This window comes from Tenrec ecaudatus, chromosome 7, assembly GCF_050624435.1.
Source record: "Tenrec ecaudatus isolate mTenEca1 chromosome 7, mTenEca1.hap1, whole genome shotgun sequence".
Lineage (NCBI taxonomy): Eukaryota > Metazoa > Chordata > Mammalia > Afrosoricida > Tenrecidae > Tenrec > Tenrec ecaudatus.
In genome coordinates this window covers 5,708,901-5,730,326 of record NC_134536.1, presented here as the reverse complement: position 1 = coordinate 5,730,326, position 21,426 = coordinate 5,708,901, and the positions used below count along the sequence as shown (strand labels likewise).

The window sequence follows — 21,426 nt, the reverse complement described above, 5'->3', positions numbered from 1 at the left end:
AGAGCTCAGCTGTGTGACCCCTATGGAGTCTGGCACAGGACGCACCACACTCCTATTTACCAGCCAGGCAGCGACCACACAGCACACCGGGTCACCCTGGACCAGCTTCTGTGCCTGCCAATCAGTATTGGCTGCACAGCTGCCAACCTCAGGCCCTGCTTTTAAATGACACGTGTGAATGGTATTGGACTGTCGGCCTTGGCACCAAGTATGTTCAGTTTTACCCATACGCTCCTCCAAAACGGGGTCTGGCAGGACAGCTGTCATTGGGGGAAGAAGGGCTGACAGCCTGTCCCCATGAGAGGGGCCAAGAGGGGCTCTGCTCCCAGGCCAGCCTGGACGCCCTCTGTCCACGGTGAGCCAGCCAGGCGGGCCATTTACTTTCCCCAGGAAATGCAGGAGGAGATGGTTAAGTTGAGGCACGTGGTATCGTCACCTGCCTTGTTAGCCTCTGAATGGAGTCAAGAGGGAGCTGGGAAGGCTCTGTAGAGAAAGGAGAGGTGCAGGGAAGACCGACAAGCAAGAGCAACATGGGTCAAACGCCTGGCTCCCACTACTGCCAACATGGCTCACAGCCTCCTCCATCAGCCCTCCCTGGTACCTCAGTGGTCCTGTCTCTCCTAGGCATAGGGGAGACTCCAGCTTCACAAGAGGGTGCAAGGAGAAAAGGAAACAGCAGAAACGGGACTGAACACTCCATGAAGGCAGACACGGTATCTACTTCCTTTTCTCTTTGAGTCACACACACACACACACACACACACACACACACACACACACACACACACACACACACACAATAAAGACGAGTCTCAAGCTCCTTTTAGGAGTTCAGTGTTTTAGTAGCAGAATTGAGATGTCTGAAGACGAGTGTGCTTTGGTATCCTGGAGGAGGAGATGAATGAGAGAGATGACTTCATCCTTGGATCAAGAATTCTGGAGAGGTTTCCTCTTTGAATGTGGATACAAGGGGCAGGAAAAGTGGCTGCTGGGTGACTAAAAAGTGGGTTGGCCGAATCGAAGTTGAACTTGTGATGTTACTGTTGGGTGCTGCGGATGAGATTGGCACTCCTGGTAACCCACCAGGACAGTGGGACTGCCCCCCACCCCCACCCCAGGGTCTGAGGACAGGTTGCCAGGCCTTTCCCCCTTGGAACCACTGGTAGGAAGGTGGTGCTTTTCCACGGAGGGTAAACAAGGACTCTGAGGACATGACCAAGGTCACCCTCACGTGCATCCAATGCAGGGCCACAGGTTTACATGCCCGGCTTTCACAGGACAGCTGCTGGGCAGATAAACTCATGGGGTACACTCAAAGCCCCATTATGGGATGGCGGGGCAGTGGAGACCACTGAGGTAGTTACATAATCTGATGTCAACTTGTGGAGTCTCGCCTGTCAATCAGGTCACAGCTTGACGACCTCACTTGGAGGTGCTAAAGTGATAAACAGCTCACTAGAGGTGGGACACAGTTTACTCCCTGAGAGACTCACCTCACAAGACACATGGAGCCACCCTAGAGCCCTGGAGCTGAGAGAGCCACATGGAGACCCCTGCCAGGGCTGAGATGTTTCCACTGCCACTGGATCCATAAGACTTTCCACCCACTGGCCTGTGATCTTCCTGCAGTCAGTGTCATTGCATGTGTTGCGTTAGTCTGAAGAAGAATTTACAGACTGGTATTGGACCTATGGGCTAATAACAGACTTGGGAACTTGATCTGGACTGGGCTGGGATGTTTTCTTAATGTACAATTACTCTTTATATAAAGCTCTTTCCTATACACATATGAGTGTCTATGTTTTTTTCCTCTAGTCTCTCCAGACTAAATACAGCCACCCTTGCCCTGCTACTCCCTGGCAAAGCTTGGCCCCAGGTTAACAATGGAGCTTTCTCCATCCACGAAGCAAGCTGGGAACTGGTGGGACCAAACGGCTGCCCTCCTCGTGGCAGGCAGAGGAGGTCCTGCATCTTCAGAAGGACCCCACCGCATGCATGACGACCATGACAACGGCTGCCAGGCATTATGTGACTGAATACAAGGCTGTCACAAATATGCCACATCACTGGTTTCCTATCTGAATATTTTTTTAAAATCATCAATTTAATTCAGAATACATTTTGGGGCTCAGAACAGATACTGCGCCGGACTGCTGCCTTCAGTAAAAAGACAGGGGTGAATTCAAGGGCTCCGTTCCCCCAGGGGTGACCTAGGGCCATGCCCACCTGCCCTGATACCACAGGGAAAGAAGTATGTGAGGGGGTGGGGAGGTTTCCTGGCTCTGCTGAACACAGGGGCCATGCTAGGAGCTGTGAGAACCATTCAGCAACTCTAAGGAGAACTGTTACTAGGTTTTGATTGTCTTCTATTTCATTAGTATTATTTTTTACATTGTTAGTGACTCAGCCCCACTGCGCCGTAAGAGAGTGGAATCAACACGGATGGGAAGGTATTTGGAAACAAGGGTGAGAAACTGCCCACACGTCTATGCCGGGAGCTCACAAACGTTATGCTTCAATTAAGGGCAGCAAATACACTCCGAGGTGTCTGCCAGGAAAGATGATAGGAGTGGAAACCATAGCTCTGGTTTAATTATCATGGTAAAACAAATAGAAAATAAAACCCCTGCACGCACCCCAGGAAAGCAAATAGCCCTTCCAGTAAAAGGTAAGCAGGAGAGCAGAGATGAACCCTCACTGACAGGCAGATAAGATGTGGGGACCCCGGTGCTGACCAGAAAGGGAAGGTGGAAGTGAGGCCCTCCTCCTCTCACATGCAGACACTGCCCCCGCTTTAGAAGTTCCCACATCTCATGAACCCCAAGGCCCTGTGGGAATCCAATAGCCTTTTCCTGTCCTGCTTCCAGTACTGGCCTCACCTTATTTCAGGGAAGTTTCCAAAGTAACACAGCCTGTCTTTGCTGGTACAGACACACTGGCAGGGGCAGGAGGAGTGGCTGAATGGGCCAGCGGGCTGCCCCAGGTCCTCGTGCACCCACACAGGGCACTGGGTCTATCAGGGTGGCTCCCACACCTGGGCCATCCCTCGGGTCATTTTTGCTGTGATGAGGCAAGCTCTGCCCCTGCATGGGCAGTGGCTTGCTTCCTGCATATTTGCTAGAGCTTACTCCCCAGGCTCAAAGTTCACAGCAGGTCACTGGAGCAGAGCTTCCATATGGACCCCCAAACCTGGGACAAGGACAAGGGATGCCAGCTGCTGATGCACAAGCAGTTGTGGAGCCACAGGGTCACAAGATCCTCTGTCTCTGACCTGGGTATGTCTCCTGTCTCTGTTGGGCATCAGAAAAGAGTAACAGGCTCAAGTGTTCAAGAACAAGTAAGGTGAAGCCCATCTCAGACCCAACAGCTTTGGAGAAAAGATAGGGATGTCGGCAGAAGCATGGATGTCTTCTGGAAGCTGGAGGGAAGGGGGGCATAGGGCCATGACGATGCCTTGTCATCTGGGGCTGAGAGACCAGCAGCCAAGAGAGAGGCATAAGCCAAGGGGGACCAATGGTGCCTGCGCTGTTTCTCACTGCTTGAAGCAGGATGGCCTTGGGACATCAGAAGGTAGTGTGGGAGTGAGTGCTGGACCCAGTAGTCCCTGGAGGGTCAGTGATGGGTGTGGATAATGGCCTTGCTGTCAAATGTAGGTCTCAGATGGGCCATAAACCAAAGCTCTAACCAGGAGGCCCCTGGGACCAAAGTGCATGATGGACGTGGAACTGCTCTCTATCCCTCCACTCTGCACATAGCTGTCTTCAGTGGAAAGATGACTGGGATGGACCCAAGGGACTGAGAGCCAGACACACTCGCTCTTGTGAGATAGGGTGGTGGGGGTGGGACACAAATTTGGATTGCTGCAGGTGTCCTTCCTGCCTGCCCCTGTGGGAGGAGGAGACACCAAGCTCAGGTGATGGGGTGAGTTACCTGTCAGTGCGGAGGCGGCAGCTGGTACTCTCCTGTGCAAAGTGCATACCTGGGATGCCCACAGCCACTCAAGTGCCATGCTGAATAGATCAGAGAGGGCCCCACAGACCTCACTGGTCAAATGGAAGTGGCACATTCCGGGGATCAGCTGGTCTGAGCCAAGCTTCACCCCGGCTCGATAGAAAAAACGGCAGCTACTCCTCTGGGGGAAACCATCTCCCCCACACCACCACCTGAAGCCAGCTGCTGCAGCCCCCTGACCCTGATTCCTAGGAGTCCCCGAAGGACAGGGCCTGAGGCTCGTGAGGTGTGACTGCGCTAAACGCAGGTCTGACGAGTAAAAATCTGGGACCTGGGTGAGCAGGCTCTTTCTGAAACAAGGATGGAGGATAAGTGCGTGTGGACACCCAGGAGAGGGGTTTAGAGGGTGACATCAGAACTGGCCAAGAGCATGAAACCAATTTTTTTCCCCTTTTAATACCATAAAAAAACAAAACAACCTCAGGATAATTAAAATCTTATCAGCCCAAATGGAATGCGTAGGGTGTTTCCACTATGAGGCTGTACATGGGACAAATAGCTGCCGACCTTGCCCTGCTGCTTCCCTCATCAATCATGCCAGGGCCCAGAATTAAATTGAAGTGATTGGATCAAGGAAAATCAGATTGTTGTTCTTTCTTTTCTTTTTAGCATTTAGGTTCAGAAATGTGATTATGAAGCTTTTAGTGATACTGTAATGACTTGGATGTTTGGAACATATGTTTCTGCTGGGAGTATTCCACGGAGAGAAACAAGCGCGTGCAGACCCTGATGAGGCAGAGACGCGGGAGGGGCTCAGTTAAAAGCTGAAGGTGGAGAGGGGACAGCCCACTGGTGCCTGGTACCCTGCAGGTGGAGCAGGGAGCGCCCATTTTCAAACCCCAGATCACCCTGAGGATGAGCATTGGCCAGGCTGTCGAAGTCCCAGCAGGAAAGGAAGGAGCAGGGTCATCACCCAGGCTCATTCCGGTGTCCCCACTGGAAATGGGACAGACAGAAACATGTCCCCTAAAAGGGAAGGAATTAAAAATACGTATTGTGGACTGAAACCAATCCGCATCATTGTTTCTGGTATTTGCGTATTCATTCTTATATCCATCCCAACACTACCTGGGAGCCAGAGAGAGCAAATAGCAACAGAGAAAAGAAGGAGGTACAGGCAGGCCTTGAAGGGATTGTGGGTTGGGGTCCAGCCCAACTCAAGAAGGGGGCCACGTGAATTTCCTGATGTGCTAGAGCTCACCCAAGCTCTGCTGACACCACACTTGTCGGTGAAGTGTCCACAACCCGAAAGGGCGGACCCAAATGTGACACAGGGACATGGAGCAGCCCACACTGCTGGAAAGCGGCGTCTATAGACTGGCTCTGGGCTTCAGCACAGGGACCATTGTGAGGATGGCACTGCACCAGGCAAGTGCTTCCTCCTGCTGAACGAAGGGTCACTATGGGCCCGAACTAATTCAATGGAATCACACAACAACACAGACTTGCTCGATGCAGGTTCATCCCAAACCTGCCATCTGGTAAAAGGCACACTGTCTGTGCAGCTTGGTCACTTGAGGTCTGCCTGTGATCGATACCAGGATGAAGATCAGAAAGATGAGCCCAGAGACCAGGGCAATGGTCTCCTTCAGTCCTACCTCCATCCATTCAGAGGAGCCCTGGTTAGGCTGCCATATGAAAGGTCGGCAGTTTGAAACCACCAGCTGCTCCAAGGGAGCAAGGTGGACTTTCTACTCCTGAGTTCCTCTCAGAATTCGGCTCAGAAACTCACAGTGTTAGTTACCCCCTTGTCCCACAGGGCTGCTATGAGCAGGCATTGCCTTGATGTCAGTGTGTCTGGCTGGTTTGCTTGGTTCATTCACTCATGAGATGCAGCCCATTAACATGGCCCTTGTAGCCATAGTTCCTCCTGGGTCGTATGATAATTCTGAACTGCCTATGGCTAAGATCCTGTTTTGTAAGGCGTTCTCTGTTACAGGATTAGGGTGCGGTTCAGTGCTGAGCTTATCGAGGGCATGAGTCAAGCCGCACCCTTTGTTTCCTGGGGGCATCTTTAAGCGGGCAAGGGTTCAATTTAGGACACTACCACCGTTCTTTTTCCTTGGAAGTATGATCTCTGAAAGACAAGACCACACCTCATCAAAGCCATTCTTCAGTGCCTAAGATCCATCTAAGACACAGAGCTTGAGCCCATGGCCATTGGAGAAGCTTGTCCAAGAGCTTCCTCTGAAGTGGCAGGGGCTGCTGAGACCAGGCGCAACAGAAGCTCAGAGGAGCGGCGCTGAGCCCATGGGGGCCTTCTCCTCAGGCTGGCTTTCTGGTCTGCAGATGCAGAAGCCAGGAGGCCGCATGGGTGGAGAGGTGGAGGACTAGAGAAAGACTAGGCTGCTGGATGAGATGAAGGGTGGCTGTGGACTAACTTGCTGATCTTGACTTATGGTAACCCGGTAACTTCCCTGATCACCTCCTTCAGTGGTAAGTACCATCTGTGAGTTCTGTGCAGCCACTGCAATGCACGACGGAACCCAGCGCCGTGGGAGGAACCACGGGCATGATAGGAGGTAAAGAGGGTGTAGGGTGAAGACATGTCTGGCCCCTGCCTGGAGGCAATAGGTGAGCCAGATAGGGCAGGCATGTCCAGCCTTCCATGCCTGTTACTGCAATTCAACCATTCCTTAATGAGCACAATGAGCCTCTTTCCTCATGCCTGAGGCGGGCAAGCTGATGCTGGACCTCAGCATGGGAGCAGCTGTGTTCTTCGTAAGGAGGGTCACCCTCCCAGGGTCTGAGAGCACCGAGAATGCCTGGGAGTGGGCCGGGGTTGGGCCTCACCATCTGGACACAGTCCTGATGGAGTGGAAAGCAAGTGGTCCTTCTGGAAAAAGTCCCCTCCTCGCTGGGGCACCTGGGGCTCTCGAGACTGGCTGCAGACCCAGGCCTGGGGATTGGAGGATTCCTTCTTCTTCCAGGTCAGAAGTATTGATTCCTCAGGCCTGGGTCTGTGGTCACCTGTGAAACTGAAGCTAACAAGGCAGGGGATGCCAGTGCCGTCCGCACTGACCCCTGCAGGGCAGACAGGACTGCCCCCCGCAGTACTCAAGGCTCGTTCTTTCTGGAGCCAGCCTGCCTAAACCTTCTCCCTGAGGTTCACAGCAGAGTGCTCTCACCCCTGGGTCTTCGAGGCTCCTTCATTACCAGGTTAGTATTAAGATTCAGGAGAGCAGGAGCGCCTCCATCTCTCAGCAGAGATGGCAGAGACAAAAGCTGGCAGCCAGAGTGCCACTCTTAGGAAACAATCTTATAGTCGGGTAAAGGGCAGAAGTCAGACAGGAGAGTTGTGGACGGCCAGGAGGACACAGCCAGACTTCCTTCGAAGCAAGGATGGTGAGCTGTCATCGTGGGTCCTCTGGACATGCTCTCAGAGGAGACCAGCCCCTGGAGAAGGACAACATGCTTGCCAAAGTGGAGGGGTGGCAGAAAAGAGGAAGGAAGACCCTTGGAAAGATGGATTAACACCGAGGCTGCAGCCATGGGCTTGAACACAAAAACGCGTGTGTGGGCGGTGCCGGACCAGGCAGTGTTTTATTCTGCTGCACACAGGGTCATCCTGAACTGACTCTATGGCACCTAACCATTAGAAAGAAGTCCCTGGACTGACTTGTCCCAACAGCCCTCTCTATCCTCGGGATCACTCACATGAGCAGAAAGCCTTCTTTTGTTTGTTTGCTCTGCCCAGGTTGAAAAAGCTCTCTAACACACAAACACACACAAGACTAATTCACAAGTGTCTGAGAAAGCTGCATATGAACAAACTTGGAGATGTGTAAGAAAGAGGTAAACTAGAGGCCCAGGGACCAGCAGTCAGGCAGGAAGTGGCATCAGGAAGCCATCTCCCTGCTGCGGTGGGAGACCCGGCACCCCCATGGTTACCTGGGAAGACTTTCCTGATTTCCCAGGATGCCAAGGGAGGGAGATGGATTTCTCTCAAATGCTGCTTTCCACAAGGCAAGACATTATCCAGACTCTTTTCCCTCCCCCAGGCAAATTCAGAAAATACTTGACAGATTTTATTTACTGTGTTGATTCATAATTCTGATTACAACTGATAAAAAACGTGTAGCCTAAAATGTCACAAAAAAAAAAGCATATCTAAATGTTCAACACCATTATCATTAGTCCAAAGCAAACCTACTGCTGCAGAGTCAGCTACAAGTTATAAGAGGCCTACAGGACAGAGTAGAACTGCTCCTTGGGGTTTTTAAGACTGTAAATCTTCACAGGAGCAGACAGCCTCATCTTTCTCTGACAGAGTGACTGATGGATTTGAACTATCAACCCTGTATACCTAACACACTGTGCCAACAGGGTTAAACTGGCGAAACTCCAGAAAATTGACAACACTGAATGCATCAACTCTGTGGCAGTGAGTTTGGTTTGGGGTTTTTTGTTTTTTTCTTTTGGTTGGTGGTATCGTGGTAAAGCTCTTGAGTGTTAACCAAAAGGTCAGAGGTTCAAGCCCACTGGCTGCTCCCTAGGTGAAGGCATGCTCTCTTAAATATTTAGATCCTTGACAACCCGATGGGGCAGTTCGACTCAAAGGTTGTGGATCTGGAGAAGTCTCAGAAAGGCTAACTCGTGGGTGGAGGCATTATATTTACCCATGATTCTCTGCTGCAGGGGGAAGTGAGGTGACCAGGTTGGCAAGTGGTAGCATACATCAGCCAACAGCTTCCCAAGACAAAACTTAGAGAGAAGCCATTCAGATGTGCACAAAGAAGCCTTCACAATGAGCTCATTAAATGCAAATTAAAACAGAAGTACTGAATAAGCACTGGACCACAATTAAAGATGGAAGAAACAGCAGGTAAGAAACAATTTTCATTGATCAAAGGACTTACAGCTAACAGAATAGTCTGCATTGAAACTGCTCCCATGAATATGAAGCATTGCAAAGTGAAGACTCCCCCTCCCCTTTTGAGGGCTTTGTTCAAAGAAGCTTTGGAAGTAGAAATGGATTTGCATATTTTAATATAAGGCACTTCCATTGAATAAAGAAGGCTCCATGCTTTTGAATTGTGGTGCTGGCGATGAATATTGAAAGTACCATGGACTGCCAAAAGGACAAATAAGTCTGTCTTGGAAGAAGTAAGGCTAGAGTGCTCACATACTGTGGACATGTTATCAGCAGACATCAGTCCTTGGAGAAGGACATCATGCTTGGTAAAGCAGAGGGGCAGTGAAGAGAGGAAGGCCCTCAACCAGACAGACTGACACAGTGGCTCCTGGAATGGGGTCAGCAGAGGAATAATCGTGAGCATGGCACTGGATCGGGCAGTGTTTCATTCTGTAGTGCAGAGGGCTGCTATGGGTCAGAACTGACTCAATGGCACCGGACATCAACAACAATCTCCACTGAGTCATCTTCGAGTGATGGAGCAATGAGGTTGAACAAATATGCAGACTGCACAGGGACCTGAGGAGTAGGGCCGGGGGAAAGAAGGCAGGCGGCTGTCTCTGGGGCACCTTGGACTCCAAGGAAGAACCGCACATGGTACACGAATGAAATCTACAAGGAATGACAGGTTTCTTGGACTCCCCTTTGTGACTGCGTCTCATCCTGAAAAAAGCTTTCTAAGCTTGGGGACAGTCTATAGACAGTTCTTCCTCCACAACTTTTGAAATGGCACGGCAAGGAGCTGGCTTCGTGGATTCAGCTATCCACATACATCCCCAGCTGTTAAAAGCCACCACATAGAGCTTGAGAACACACGGACAGACTGCTTGGCCAGTCGGTGTTGGGCCTGGCACCCAGGGTGGCAGCTACTCTGCTTCTCTCCTTTCTGGTTCTTTTCCTGGACACCCCGAACCCTGAAGAGCACAGGACAGGGGTCCCATGCTGGGCCTGGTTTCAGGAGAATAAAGCGTTAGCAACGGAAACGTGGAAGGTTTTGCCTCCAAGGACTCATCATTATTTCGTGAAGATGCCATTGTTTCTCTCTCTGAGTGACACCAGGGAAGGGGGAGGGAGGTGAGGGCGCACAGCAGGGGAAGGCATCCCTTGACATAAAGGCTGTGGGGGAGAGAGGGACGGCAAGGACAGTTGTGCAGTATATGCACTGTTCACAGGCATGAAGCCCAGGGGGGTGGTAGGTGGAATTCAGCAGGTGCTGTGCCTCTGTGAGCTAAGTGCGCTGTTTTTGCCGGGTGGCAGCACACCTCACTGCTACCCAGGGGCACGGGAGGCCAGTAGGAGTGCGCCAGCAGTGGGCACCTCTTTTAGAAACTTTAGAGACAGCCATCTGAACTCAGCATCCATCCAGAAAGGGGACGGATATGTTTTACCTTTCGTGCATGTTTGCGTACACAAGGGAAAACTGCGGGCACAAAAATCCTCAGGTGAGGATTCCTGTCTGTGAGTCTCCAGACTGCCCACCCCTCCGTGGGTATTTGCACAATCATGTACACCCACATCATAAACACCCAAGCAGTCAGCACTGGGGGTAAACTTGTACTTGGAGATATGTCAGTTCTCCCAAACCGTTTCAGCTGCATAACGTTCAGCAGAGGTATGTCCCAATTAATGAAGTAACTTAGAAATATAAGATATTAAATGTGAATTTCCAGACTGGCAGCTTGGCTTCATATCTTTTCATGTGTGTGACCCAAATCCCTAAATTCGGTACCATAGGCATTAAGGACATAGCACAGATATGACTCCTGGCATTTAGTGTGTAATCATAGGTCTTCGGATATAAATTGAAACAGAAAAATGTTCAGCATGACACAAGTTCTAGAAATTGAATGGAAAATGTCTTACTTTTTTTTAACGAGGTGCCCACAAAGACAGTTTTGTAAAGGCTTTCTTAAGCTTCCCCACTATGCTCTGCAGCATCCTGAGACCTTTACCCATCGTTCTCCCAAAGTCACGTTTTCCATCAACTTCAACCATACTCTTTCTACGACTGGGTGGGCCTGGGGCTGTAACAGAACAATCATCATCCAATCGGGAGATGAAAGTGCTCAGGGAAGTCTAGGCACCACTTGGCATTTTGAGAAATTAAAAAGGGAAGGTGATTTATTGGTGGTAAGCTCTTGGCATTCCCCTTTCTGCCGTAGCCTGCTAAGACACCCACCTTGTGGTTCTTCTTCTTTTTTCCTTTTCAAAGGTCACAAAGATAGGAGCAAAGTGTAGCCCTACTATGCACAGTCAAGAAGCTGTAGTAAGTCAGGAGAAGAGAGCACAGGCAGCAGAAACAGGGGCTCTTTCCTAAAACTGCCTCTGTCTCTAACAGAGAAAGCAGGCCCCAGACACACAGTGCACCTATGAGCATCCTGACCTCCTGCTGACAGGTGGAGACAATGTCTTCCCTGGGCCCCATGCTGCCCACATAAACAGGACACCAAGCTAACCACTTCCCTTTCATCATGTCCACTCCCTTTCTCCTGCTTTTTGCACTGTTCAACCATGAAACATCCACAACTGGATATTACGCTTCTTATCAGAATGTGCCCACCGACAGAAGGAGGAGGAACAATCAAACATATAAAATAGCTGATGTTGCTTCGCTCATTGCATGCCTTCAAGGGGAACCTACCCTGGTATCACCTGCTTCTATGCACTGTCTGGTATTAAGGGTGGAGTTGGAATTGAGAAGCCCATCCTGGCTTAGTTCGGTGATTAAACCCACTGCCGTCCAGATAATTCCACCTCAGAGAGCAGAGGTGCTCAGTAGGATTTTCCAAGACTGTACATTTTTACAAGAATAGGCAGCCTCCTGTGGAGTGGCTCCTGGGTTTGAACTACCAACCTTACAGTTAGCAATTCAATGTATAACCCACTCCACCAGCAGGATACTTCCTGGAGTCAACTAGAGAGCAAGTACAAAGAACAAATGCTTATCTGTGAACAATCTCACTGTCATAGAGTTAATGGCAGTGAAGGGAAGAACTGCCCCTGTGGATTTCTGAGACTGTAATTTTTCTCCTATACAGACTGCTAAGTGCACCCGCCACAATCTGTGTTGGGACCCTAACCCCAGTCCTTCAGGAAGTGACCCTTGGGGGAAATAAGGTTTGCTTTGCAATGTTACATATGCCTGTGCCTTTAAGGCTCGCACATTGAACAGCTGACCACAGATCAGTAGTTCGGTCGCTCCAAGGAAGGAAAGTGAGGCTTTCTGCTCCTGTAAGGGAGCCCCAGTGGCATTGAGCCTAAGAATTGGGCTGCTAACTGCCAGGTCAGCAGTTCAAAACCACCAGCCGCTCCATAGGAGAAAGGGAGGGCTTTCTACTCCCACAAAGAGTTGCAGTCTTGGAAACCCACAGGGGCAGTTCTATGCTGTCCTATAGGGTCGCCAGGAGTCAACATCAACTCCACGGCAGTGGCTTGGTGTTGGTTTTACTTGCTCCTGTAAGGACCTGTAGTGTCTGAAACCCAAGGGGCGCTTCCACTCTGCTTTATAGGGGTGTTATGAGTCAGCTTTCTTCTGTTTATGGTGCCTTATCAGAACTGTGGGAAAATAAGTTTCTGTTCCTGAAAGCCATTAGCCTGTGGTACTTCAGTTATAGTAACCTAGGAAACTGAGACATAATCTGAGGTGTTTTACACATCCACCACACCTGGTGCCGAACAGTCCGTACCCAAGTTCAGATGTACCTGCTGCATTCAAAGGTATTTGCAAGTGACATAAACCCCAACAGTCTCACCAACCCCCAGTGCACAGCATGAAGCAAGTTCCTGCTATAATAAGTCCCCCAAATGAACAAGTTTGTCTAATCCCACTGTGCATTTCCACCAATGCTCAGGGCTAACTCCACCTTTAACAACCCTGGAAGAGAAGCTCTTTGGTCACCTTTAATACCATAAACCAAGAAAACCAAACTCAATGCCATCAATTCCATCTCAAAGCAATTCTATGGGTCAGGGTATAACTGATCCTGTGGTTTTCTGAGACTGTAACTCGCAGTAGGCAGCCTCAACTTTCTTCCAAGGAGAGGTTGGTAGATTCAAACTGCTGGCCTTTCAGTTAGCAGCCCAACATGTAACCACTATGGCCCCAGACCTCCTCCTGAAACACTATGGGGTACACAGAAGCAATTCTAAATGCCCACTTCCAAAGCTTCCTTCGCAGCATGACATCTGGGTCATTCTGTGTTCAGGAATAGTCCATCTATGTGCATATTAATTCATGATGCAAAATGTATACGATTCATACTGCCAATTATTCTTTGATTTCACACTTCCAGTGCAAGAGTGTAAATCCACACAAGGGAAGTTTTGGCCCAACCTTGCATCTTTCATGGGAGTTCTAGGACTCTAGGTTTTCCCATAGAGTCCTCCTGACAGGTCACAAAACGTCCTAAATTGAGACAACCAGACAAGTGCGAAAGGACACTTAGGCAAGGTGAGGGGACACTTGAGCAAGGTGAGGGGACACTTGGACAGGGACACCTTCGAGAGGACACCTGCGCATGGAGATAGGGGTACTTGGGTAGGACACCTGGGCAAGGTGTGTGTGAGGACACCTGGGCAGAGACACCTGGGTGGGACAGGAGCTCTATGACTCTGGCCTGGCGGGCAGCGTCCATGGGGCTCTAGAAGTAGGTGTTCACATGGTCTCCTGGGAAGGGCGTCAGCTGGTCATATGAGGGCCATGGCCACACCAGCGCCAGCCTGGCTGCTGTCCCTGGCTAGCTGTCTTCGCGGGGTCTGCTCGCCCACAGGAGGACGAGGTCACACACTTGTGTCTGGGAGCAGAGCAGAGACCACGGGCCCGGCGTGTCCGCGGGGACAGGAGCCCCGGCGGCGTGGGCACCTGTCGTCTGCCACTGACAGGTGTCATTCGGGCACTCGGACACCCGGGCCCCTGGGCCCCGCGCGGCACGGCGGCGCACAGACGATGTACCTGGCAGGCACCACGTACCTATCATGGTCACTGCGCCGGCGGTTGCCGCTCGGCAATGGAGGGCCACACGTCCCGCGCCCGCCGCCTCCCACGGCCGCTCTCCGGCTGTAGCTCTGCTCTTGGCCCCCTCCGGGAGTCCAGCCTGCTGCGCACGCGCAGAGGACTGCGGCCCGATGCCTGCCGGGAGTCGTAGTCCGGGGGCGTGCGGTAGCCGTTCCCCACCCCCCGTGACCCGCCCACTCCTCTCCGCCCACCGCATTCTGGCCGGGGCCCTGGCACGATTGCGCAAGCGCCGAGTTCACGCGGCCCCGCGGCCTGCCGGGAGTCGTAGTCCTGACGCACAGCCGCGGGCCTTTCCGGCTTGAGGGCCCAGGAAGAGCACGTCACGACATGACGAGGCCGTTCGGCCTCAATGTTGATGCGTTGCCTGGCAACCGCAGGCTTACCTTTGGAAGCTTGTTGCAGGTCGGCTCAGGTCCTGCCTTCCTCCCGCCCCTCCCCTCCCCAAAGTCCCTTCACCTAGGCGCTGACAAACATCTGGATTGGCCTGGGCACCAGGAGGGGTTGGCTTCCATCAGTAGTGTGCCTTTGGGCCATCTGCCCTGACCTTCTCACATCCGTAGGCCCCACTGATCCTTAATACACAGTGGTTTTTTGTATGAGAACAAGACATTCCTAGGAAGATGGTGGCAGAGAAAGAGACCCTAAGCTTAAGCAAATGCCCAGACAAGATGCCGAAGAGGACCAAGCTGCTGGCTCAGCAACCGCTCCAGGTGCACCCGCCGCACTCACTGGTATCCGAGGGATTCACTGTCAAAGCCATGATGAAAAACTCGGTCGTAAGTGATCTCCTGTGGAACGTATGCCCCCACCCCCTCCTGCCCCTGTGCCAGCAGCAGGCTGGGGTGCACAGGCCCTGCCTGCCCTGGAGACCCAGCCCGCCCCAGGGGAAGACCTACCAAGCCCGCTGCTTGACCCAGCCCAGGGGAGACTCACCAAAGCCACAGCGTGACCCTGCCAGGGAAGCAACCCACTAAGCCCACGGAGTAACCATGCCCACAGTGTTAACCTGCGGGGGGTGGGGAGGAGATCCATCAAGCCTATGGAGTGACTCTATTTGGGGGAAACGCACCCTGCCCACTATGTGGCCCTGACCACAGTGTGACCTTGCCAGAGGTTAGACCCAATCTGCCCACTCCTGCCCCTGACTATAGCATGATCCTGCCAGGGGGAAACTCTGCCAACGAGAGACTCACCCTGCTCAGAGTGTGACCCTACCAGAGGAGAGACCCTGCCCAGAGTGTGTGTGGGCCAGGCCAGCTGGGTGACAGAGGTTCCTCAGCAAGTGACACCCATCCCCTTTAGGAGAACCTCCTTGTTCTCCCTCATTTCTAGACCACCCAGATTACACCCAGCTCTTTACAAGCAGAACAAAACTCCCCTTATTAACTGCTGACCTAGCTCTGCCCAGCAAGGAGCCATCAGAGGGGGACGCTTAGAAACCACAAGCTGTCCTGCAAACCTAGTATGTGCTTATGGGCCACCAGCACCCTAACTGGTGCAATCTTCTGAGATGAGAAAGCTCATTTATTTAGGCAAATTTATAATTTCTTTCCCCTTTCATTTCAAAATAATGACAGTGTGTGAGCATCCTGGTAGACAGCTGAAGTGAATTTCCTCATAGTATCCTTAAGCGATGCTTTAAATAATCCCATCTCCAGTTCAAGAATCCCTGCCTGCGACAGCCAGTCCAGTTCTGCTTCTAGCTGTGGTCATAAAAAAAAATATATTCTTAATACTATTAGGGAGGAGAAATTTGAAGCACACACGCGTGGTTTGGCTGTGTGAATAATTTGTTTTGTTTTTATAAAAAAGGAAAGCTTCCTCTTTGTGAAAGAGCTTGAATTTTGGTATGCGAGACCAGATTTTACTACTGTGTAAACACCTGTCTGGGAAGGAGGCCTTAAATAATAAATGGAGCTTTCAAATCTGTGTAATTTACACCCTGGGAGGATCTGACTTATTGTATTGTAACTCATTATGTTAAATGAATAGTGCCGCTTCCCGGTGTCACATTATTAGTTTTACTTAAATGTTGCAAACGCAATGCCTTGTTCCTGAAGCACATCCCTCAAAGATGTGAATGAGACAGATGACCTCTGGTCCCCAAAGGCGGTGGCCCACAATGCTGTTCTTGTTCTTGGTGTGTGCGCCCATCCATTTGCAATGGTTAGAATCCTGGGAAACAAACTCATGCCCCTGCCTATTGTTACTGCAGCCTCTCCGCTGAATTGCAGGGAAACACGTTTCTGGGGCAGCCGTGCAGAATATCATGGGCCATTGAAGGGCATCGTTTATCTTTCCTTCCGTACACTGTTGATGATGATGACCATTTGATGATTTTTGTCCAGTGCTGCATTCTAACATCACAACATGTAGGGGGGTGGGTAGGAGTGGGTGAGGGGAGGTTCCAAATGCTTTACTTTCTAAACCTATATTCATAAATGTTTCTTCATGTGTGTTCTTGAACATAGCTATAGACTCAAAGTCTTTGTTCAGGATAATCATGTGTTTCAGTATTCAAAAGAAAACAAAGTCAAACCCAAAACCCAAACCTGATGCTGTTGAGTAGATTCCAGTGCAGAGCCCCCCAACATGTGTTACCAAGGGTCTTTTTTTCACTGTGACCTTCAGGGCAGCGATTTCGGGGTTCAAACTGTCAACCTTTCTGCCAGAAACTGATCACCAACAGCTGTGGCAGCTGACTAGTATGTTGACCAAAGCATTGGTTCTGAAGTAGCTTTTTTGTGTACGGCTCATGGGAGATGACTCTCTCCTTCTCTTTGGATCGTTTTGAAAACAACATTTAGTGTAATATTTCTCTCTCCACTGGGACCCAAAATGGGATGAGTCTTTTTAACTTTTTACACTTAATGGGCATCATAATTCTTTGATGTAAATATGATTCTGTCTGTAGAGAACTTTGGAGGGAGGTGGGGACTGGAGGGAGGCATGGGTACTACATGTGAAGCAGTGTTGAGGATTGGGGATCAACAGTAAACAAAAGCCCCATCCCCAGAAGAGCTGATCACCACCCCGGCTGGCCCCCAATCAAGTCCTCAAATAGCAATGGACAGGGCTGTGTATGCACTCTCACTTCAGGGGTGCCGGGAAGCAAATATCCCCCTGTTCAGGGTTTGTCACAGTGGAGCTCCCCAGGCCTGTTTGTAAAGTTAACCGACCCCTCAGTCCTTTTGTGGCTGCTCCTCTCTTCCCAGAGCACAATAACCTAGCTTTTCTCCTACTGGTAGAACTTGGACTCAATTCCCTTGCTCCATAGATGACTTTGTACTCCTGAACGGTATCCTCCCACCAAAAACATATACAACCGGGCCTCCAGGAGTTACTCTTCTGAGAGTGATGTACTGATGGTGTCTGGGCTACTTTGACTTCAAAGTGAGCAGTTGGAATCCACACATCCCTCTGGGAGAAAGATGTGGCCATGCACTTCCATAAACAGTACAGTCTCAGAAACCCACGGGGGCCATTCTACCGTGTCGTATGGGGTCACTAGTGATGAGTTGGAATTGACCTGATGGCTGTGAGCTTGCAATTTCGGTACCAACAGTCACACAAAGTTGACCTCAAGCAGACTTGGTCCGATGGGCCATATGAACAGGAACCCTTATCTGAACAGCCAGAAGCTCTGTTTGAGAATGCCAGACTATTTGCCAAATAATGATCAGTGTAACCAGCGGGTATTTTGAGGTCAAGGTCGAACATGAGTTCTTCCATAATGAGTTGTTTCCTTACTTCTGTGAATTCGCTGCTGTAGTTTCTGAGAACACAGACATAAAAAAGAGACAAGCAATGGAGAGAGAACCTGCTGGTTGCTCCCAGTATAAAGTTCGCCTGGAAAGAGTGGCAGTGGGTAAAAAAACTTTGAAGTTTTTGTAGTATCTTGTCCCGGGAAGGCTATGGCTCCGTAGGACCTGGCCAATGCCCACAACTCTGGGAGCCTGCTGGTGGTGCGCTGATCTAGGCAGGCAGTAGAGGCTTTCTGTGCTCGCTTACCTTGTTAGAAGGCACGTTCGTGTGTGGACCCCAGGCGATGGTGGTAGAGAAGCTTTCTTTCAGTTGAAGCTCTGCCACAGCTTCAGTCTCTCTTGCCTATACCTGGTTTTCTCCACGCTTGGGGAAACGAAATCCTTCCTAAATTTACTTTAGAGAGAGAGTACTTTATACTTGCCAATCATACCTTCATCTGAGAGGCAGCAGTTGTGGTCTCCAATGATACATTGTTAGGGTACTGATGCGGCTGCTTTGAGAGAGACTGAGTAAGCAATAGCTTAAATAAGACAGAAGTTGGTTTCTCCTGCCACGAGGCTGGGCAGTTTTCCTCATGAAGGGAAGAAAGACACCATGGGGTCAGGTTGGCTCCCCCCCACCCCTGCAAGAAAGAGAACAGAGGGAGGAGAGGACTCTCTTTTAGCCGCTTAGTAGTTGAGATGTTTCCCTCTGTTACCACACACATTTCACTGGCTGAGATGAAGTAATTGGGCTCTATTTACCCCGTTTGGAAAAGCATATGAAAGGCTGACCCCTAAGCAACTCTCTGGCTCTCAGCCTCACAAGTTCCACCAGAAAGGAAGAGTCCCCTCCTGCCAAGATGGAGTAGGTCTCCTCGACTCATTTGTTTTCTACTTTGTTTCAGAATTGTCTTGCTTGTGTTTTATTTCCCAGTGAGGGCCAAGTTCAGGTCCAGACCATCCTTCCATCCTAATCTTCTCCTAAAAGTGCACTCAATAAATACTTAATGAGTGATGACAGGACTGTCCCAGTCTTCCCTGTGTCTACCTTCTCCCTCTTTCTTGACATTGTCATTTTATTTATCTCTAGTCAGCTTTTTCTTTTCTTTTCTTTTTTCCCACCCACCTTCCCCTAAATTAAGGAGCCTAGGAGATCCCTTCACAGCAAAATGTGATTAGGTGCTCTCTAGTCAGTTCGGATTCACAGAAAGAAACACTTCCCAGCCCTGCTCCAGTCTCACCACCATTCCTATCTTTCAGCCTGTGGTTGCAGCCACTGTGTTAATCCATCTCCTTGATGGTCTTCCTCTTTGTCGCTGACCCTCCACTTCACCAAGCATGATGTCCATTTCCAGGGACTGGTCTCCTCCAATAACATGTCCAAAGTACTTGATACAAAGTCTCTCCATCCTTGCTTTTAAGGAACATGCTTGCTGTACTTCTCGCAAGACATATTCTCTGGTTCTTGTGGCCATCACGGTGTTTTCAATATCTTTGTCAAAACCATAATCCAGATACATCAGTTCTTCCTTATTCACTGTTTTCCTTATGTGATTGCCCAGCTTTCCCATGTGTATGAGACTGTTGAAAATAGCGTAGCTCTGGTGAAGGGTACATTAGTTCTCAAAGTGGCATCCTTTCTCTTCAACACTTTAAAGAAGTCTGGTGCAGGAGAATTACCCAATGCGATGCATCCTTTGATTTCTTGACTGCTGCCTCCATGAGCATTGACTGTGGATTCAAGCAAAATGAAATCCTTGACAACTCCGATCTTTTCTCTGCTATCACGATTTTCCAGAGCAGAGTCCTTGGCATTTCCCAGAGACACACCATCTCCCAATGGGTCCACCATGTTCTGGTCACCTTTGCCTTTCTAACTTGTTACTTACCCCTTTATCCCTCACTCATCCTGTCCCATGCAGAGTAGGTCTCCTTGATTCATTGGTTTGATCCTTGAAGACATCAGCCTAACTCACTCAAGGCCTCAGGGCTCTCGGTTCCCTCTGTCTCAAATACCCTCCCCCCAAAATAATAATTCCTTGCTCTTTACCCTCCTTCAATATTTTGTTCAAAAATTTAGCCCATCAGTGAGGTCTTGCATATCTCTTATGTAGCCCTGGTAGCATAGTCACTATGCATCGGTCTGCTAGCTGCAAGGTCAACAGTTTGAAACCACAAGCCTGTCCACTGGAGAAAGATGAGGCTGTGTATTGCCATAGAAAGTTACACTCTATAAAATGCTCAGGGAACTTCTATCCAGTCTTAAATGGTCCTTATGAGTCAGAATTAACACAACGACAGTGAATTTTCCCTAACTTCTCTATTTAAAATGTCAACCTCTGTGTTAGGCAGTGTTCTCTAGAGAAACAAAGCTAGGACACTTAGGATTGTTGAATATATATATATAGGTTTATACAGCGAGAAGGCATATAACAGCTAATTAGTCCACACAGCAGTACAGAGGGCTCAATTCAGCTCACTTCCATGGAACAGTTAATATACTGAATATCCTTCCATTCTCTTGGGCTGCTGGTCCAAGGTCAAGGAAGCAAACAGTGGAGTCTTAAAGCAGATAACAGTGTGGGTCAGCAACAGTCAGTAGCATGGGAGCGTGGGGAAGCAGGCCCCCATGGGATCTCTAACTCATCAAGCAATGCACCGTGACAGGAAATACCACCCTGGAGCCTCAAGCTCTAGCTACAACCCACCGGTTGGCTTGGCCCACAGGTAGTGCAGCACATTGTTGAGGCAAAGAACTAGCTCAAGCAGCAGCACACTGGTAACCAGGGAGGAAGAGAGGCATCAGAAGGCCATACCCACAAGGAGGCATCAGACTGTGACCTGATTGACTGGCTAGACTCCACCCCTTCATTCTTATTTATTAGTTGACATGAAATTGTGTAACTACCACACTTTTACTGTGTTATTATTATTTTTATTTACTTTAGCTCTGTGCAATGTGCCCCTCTTCGTGTCTAATTCTTACTACCACATTCTCAATTAGCTCCTCCATCTCTAGTCTAGCACTTGTATCTTCCTTCCCTGCTTTACGGTTTCCCATACAGTCGTTCCACTCTATCTGTAGGGTTCCCTATGAGTTGGAATTGACTTGAGAGCAGTGAGTTTTGTGTTTTTTAAAAATGTTAATTTGTTCATTCTTCTTGCAGTCCATGGTATAGTTAATATTCTTTGCTGGCACCATAATTCAAAGAAATCAATTCGTTGATCTTCCTCATGCACTGTCCAGATTTCACATACATATGAAAAGACTGAAAATACCATGGCTTGGATCAGGTGCACATTAGTCTTCAAAGAGACATCTTTGTTCTTTAACACTCTAAAGAGGTATTTTGCCACTGGTCTGTCCAGTGTAATATGTCTTTTTATTTCTCGACTTCTATTTCTGTGAGCTTGATTGCGGATCCAAGTAAAATGAAATTTTTGAAAATGTGAACCTCTACTCATTGTGATGGTGCTAATTGGTTCAGTTGTGTTAGAAGGACAACGACAATGTTCCTGAAAAGCTTGGAAGCGAGCATGGCAAGGCCTCAACTCACATGCTTTGGATCTGTTGGCAGGAAGGACCATCTCCCCTGGAGAAGGACACCCTGCTTGATACAGTAGAGGGTCATCAATGAAGAGGAAGACCCTCAATGAGATGGGCTGGGGGAGTCATCCTAACAGTTGGCTGCAACCTAAGAATAATTGTGATGACGGTGCAGAACCAAGCAGTGCCCCCC

The 21,426-nt window shown here is 49.7% G+C and overlaps 1 protein-coding gene across 1 annotated transcript in view; it reads left to right on the top strand.

Moving 5' to 3' along the window:
- Nucleotides 1–14,391: 14,391 nt before the first annotated feature.
- PACRG (parkin coregulated) overlaps nucleotides 14,392–21,426 on the top strand; it is a 555,979-nt gene continuing 548,944 nt past the window's right edge. Inside the window, exon 1 of the mRNA XM_075553861.1 lies at nucleotides 14,392–14,716. Within this exon, the coding sequence (XP_075409976.1) occupies nucleotides 14,561–14,716 (156 nt within the window). The 5' untranslated portion in view covers nucleotides 14,392–14,560. The remainder of the gene's footprint in view (nucleotides 14,717–21,426) is intronic.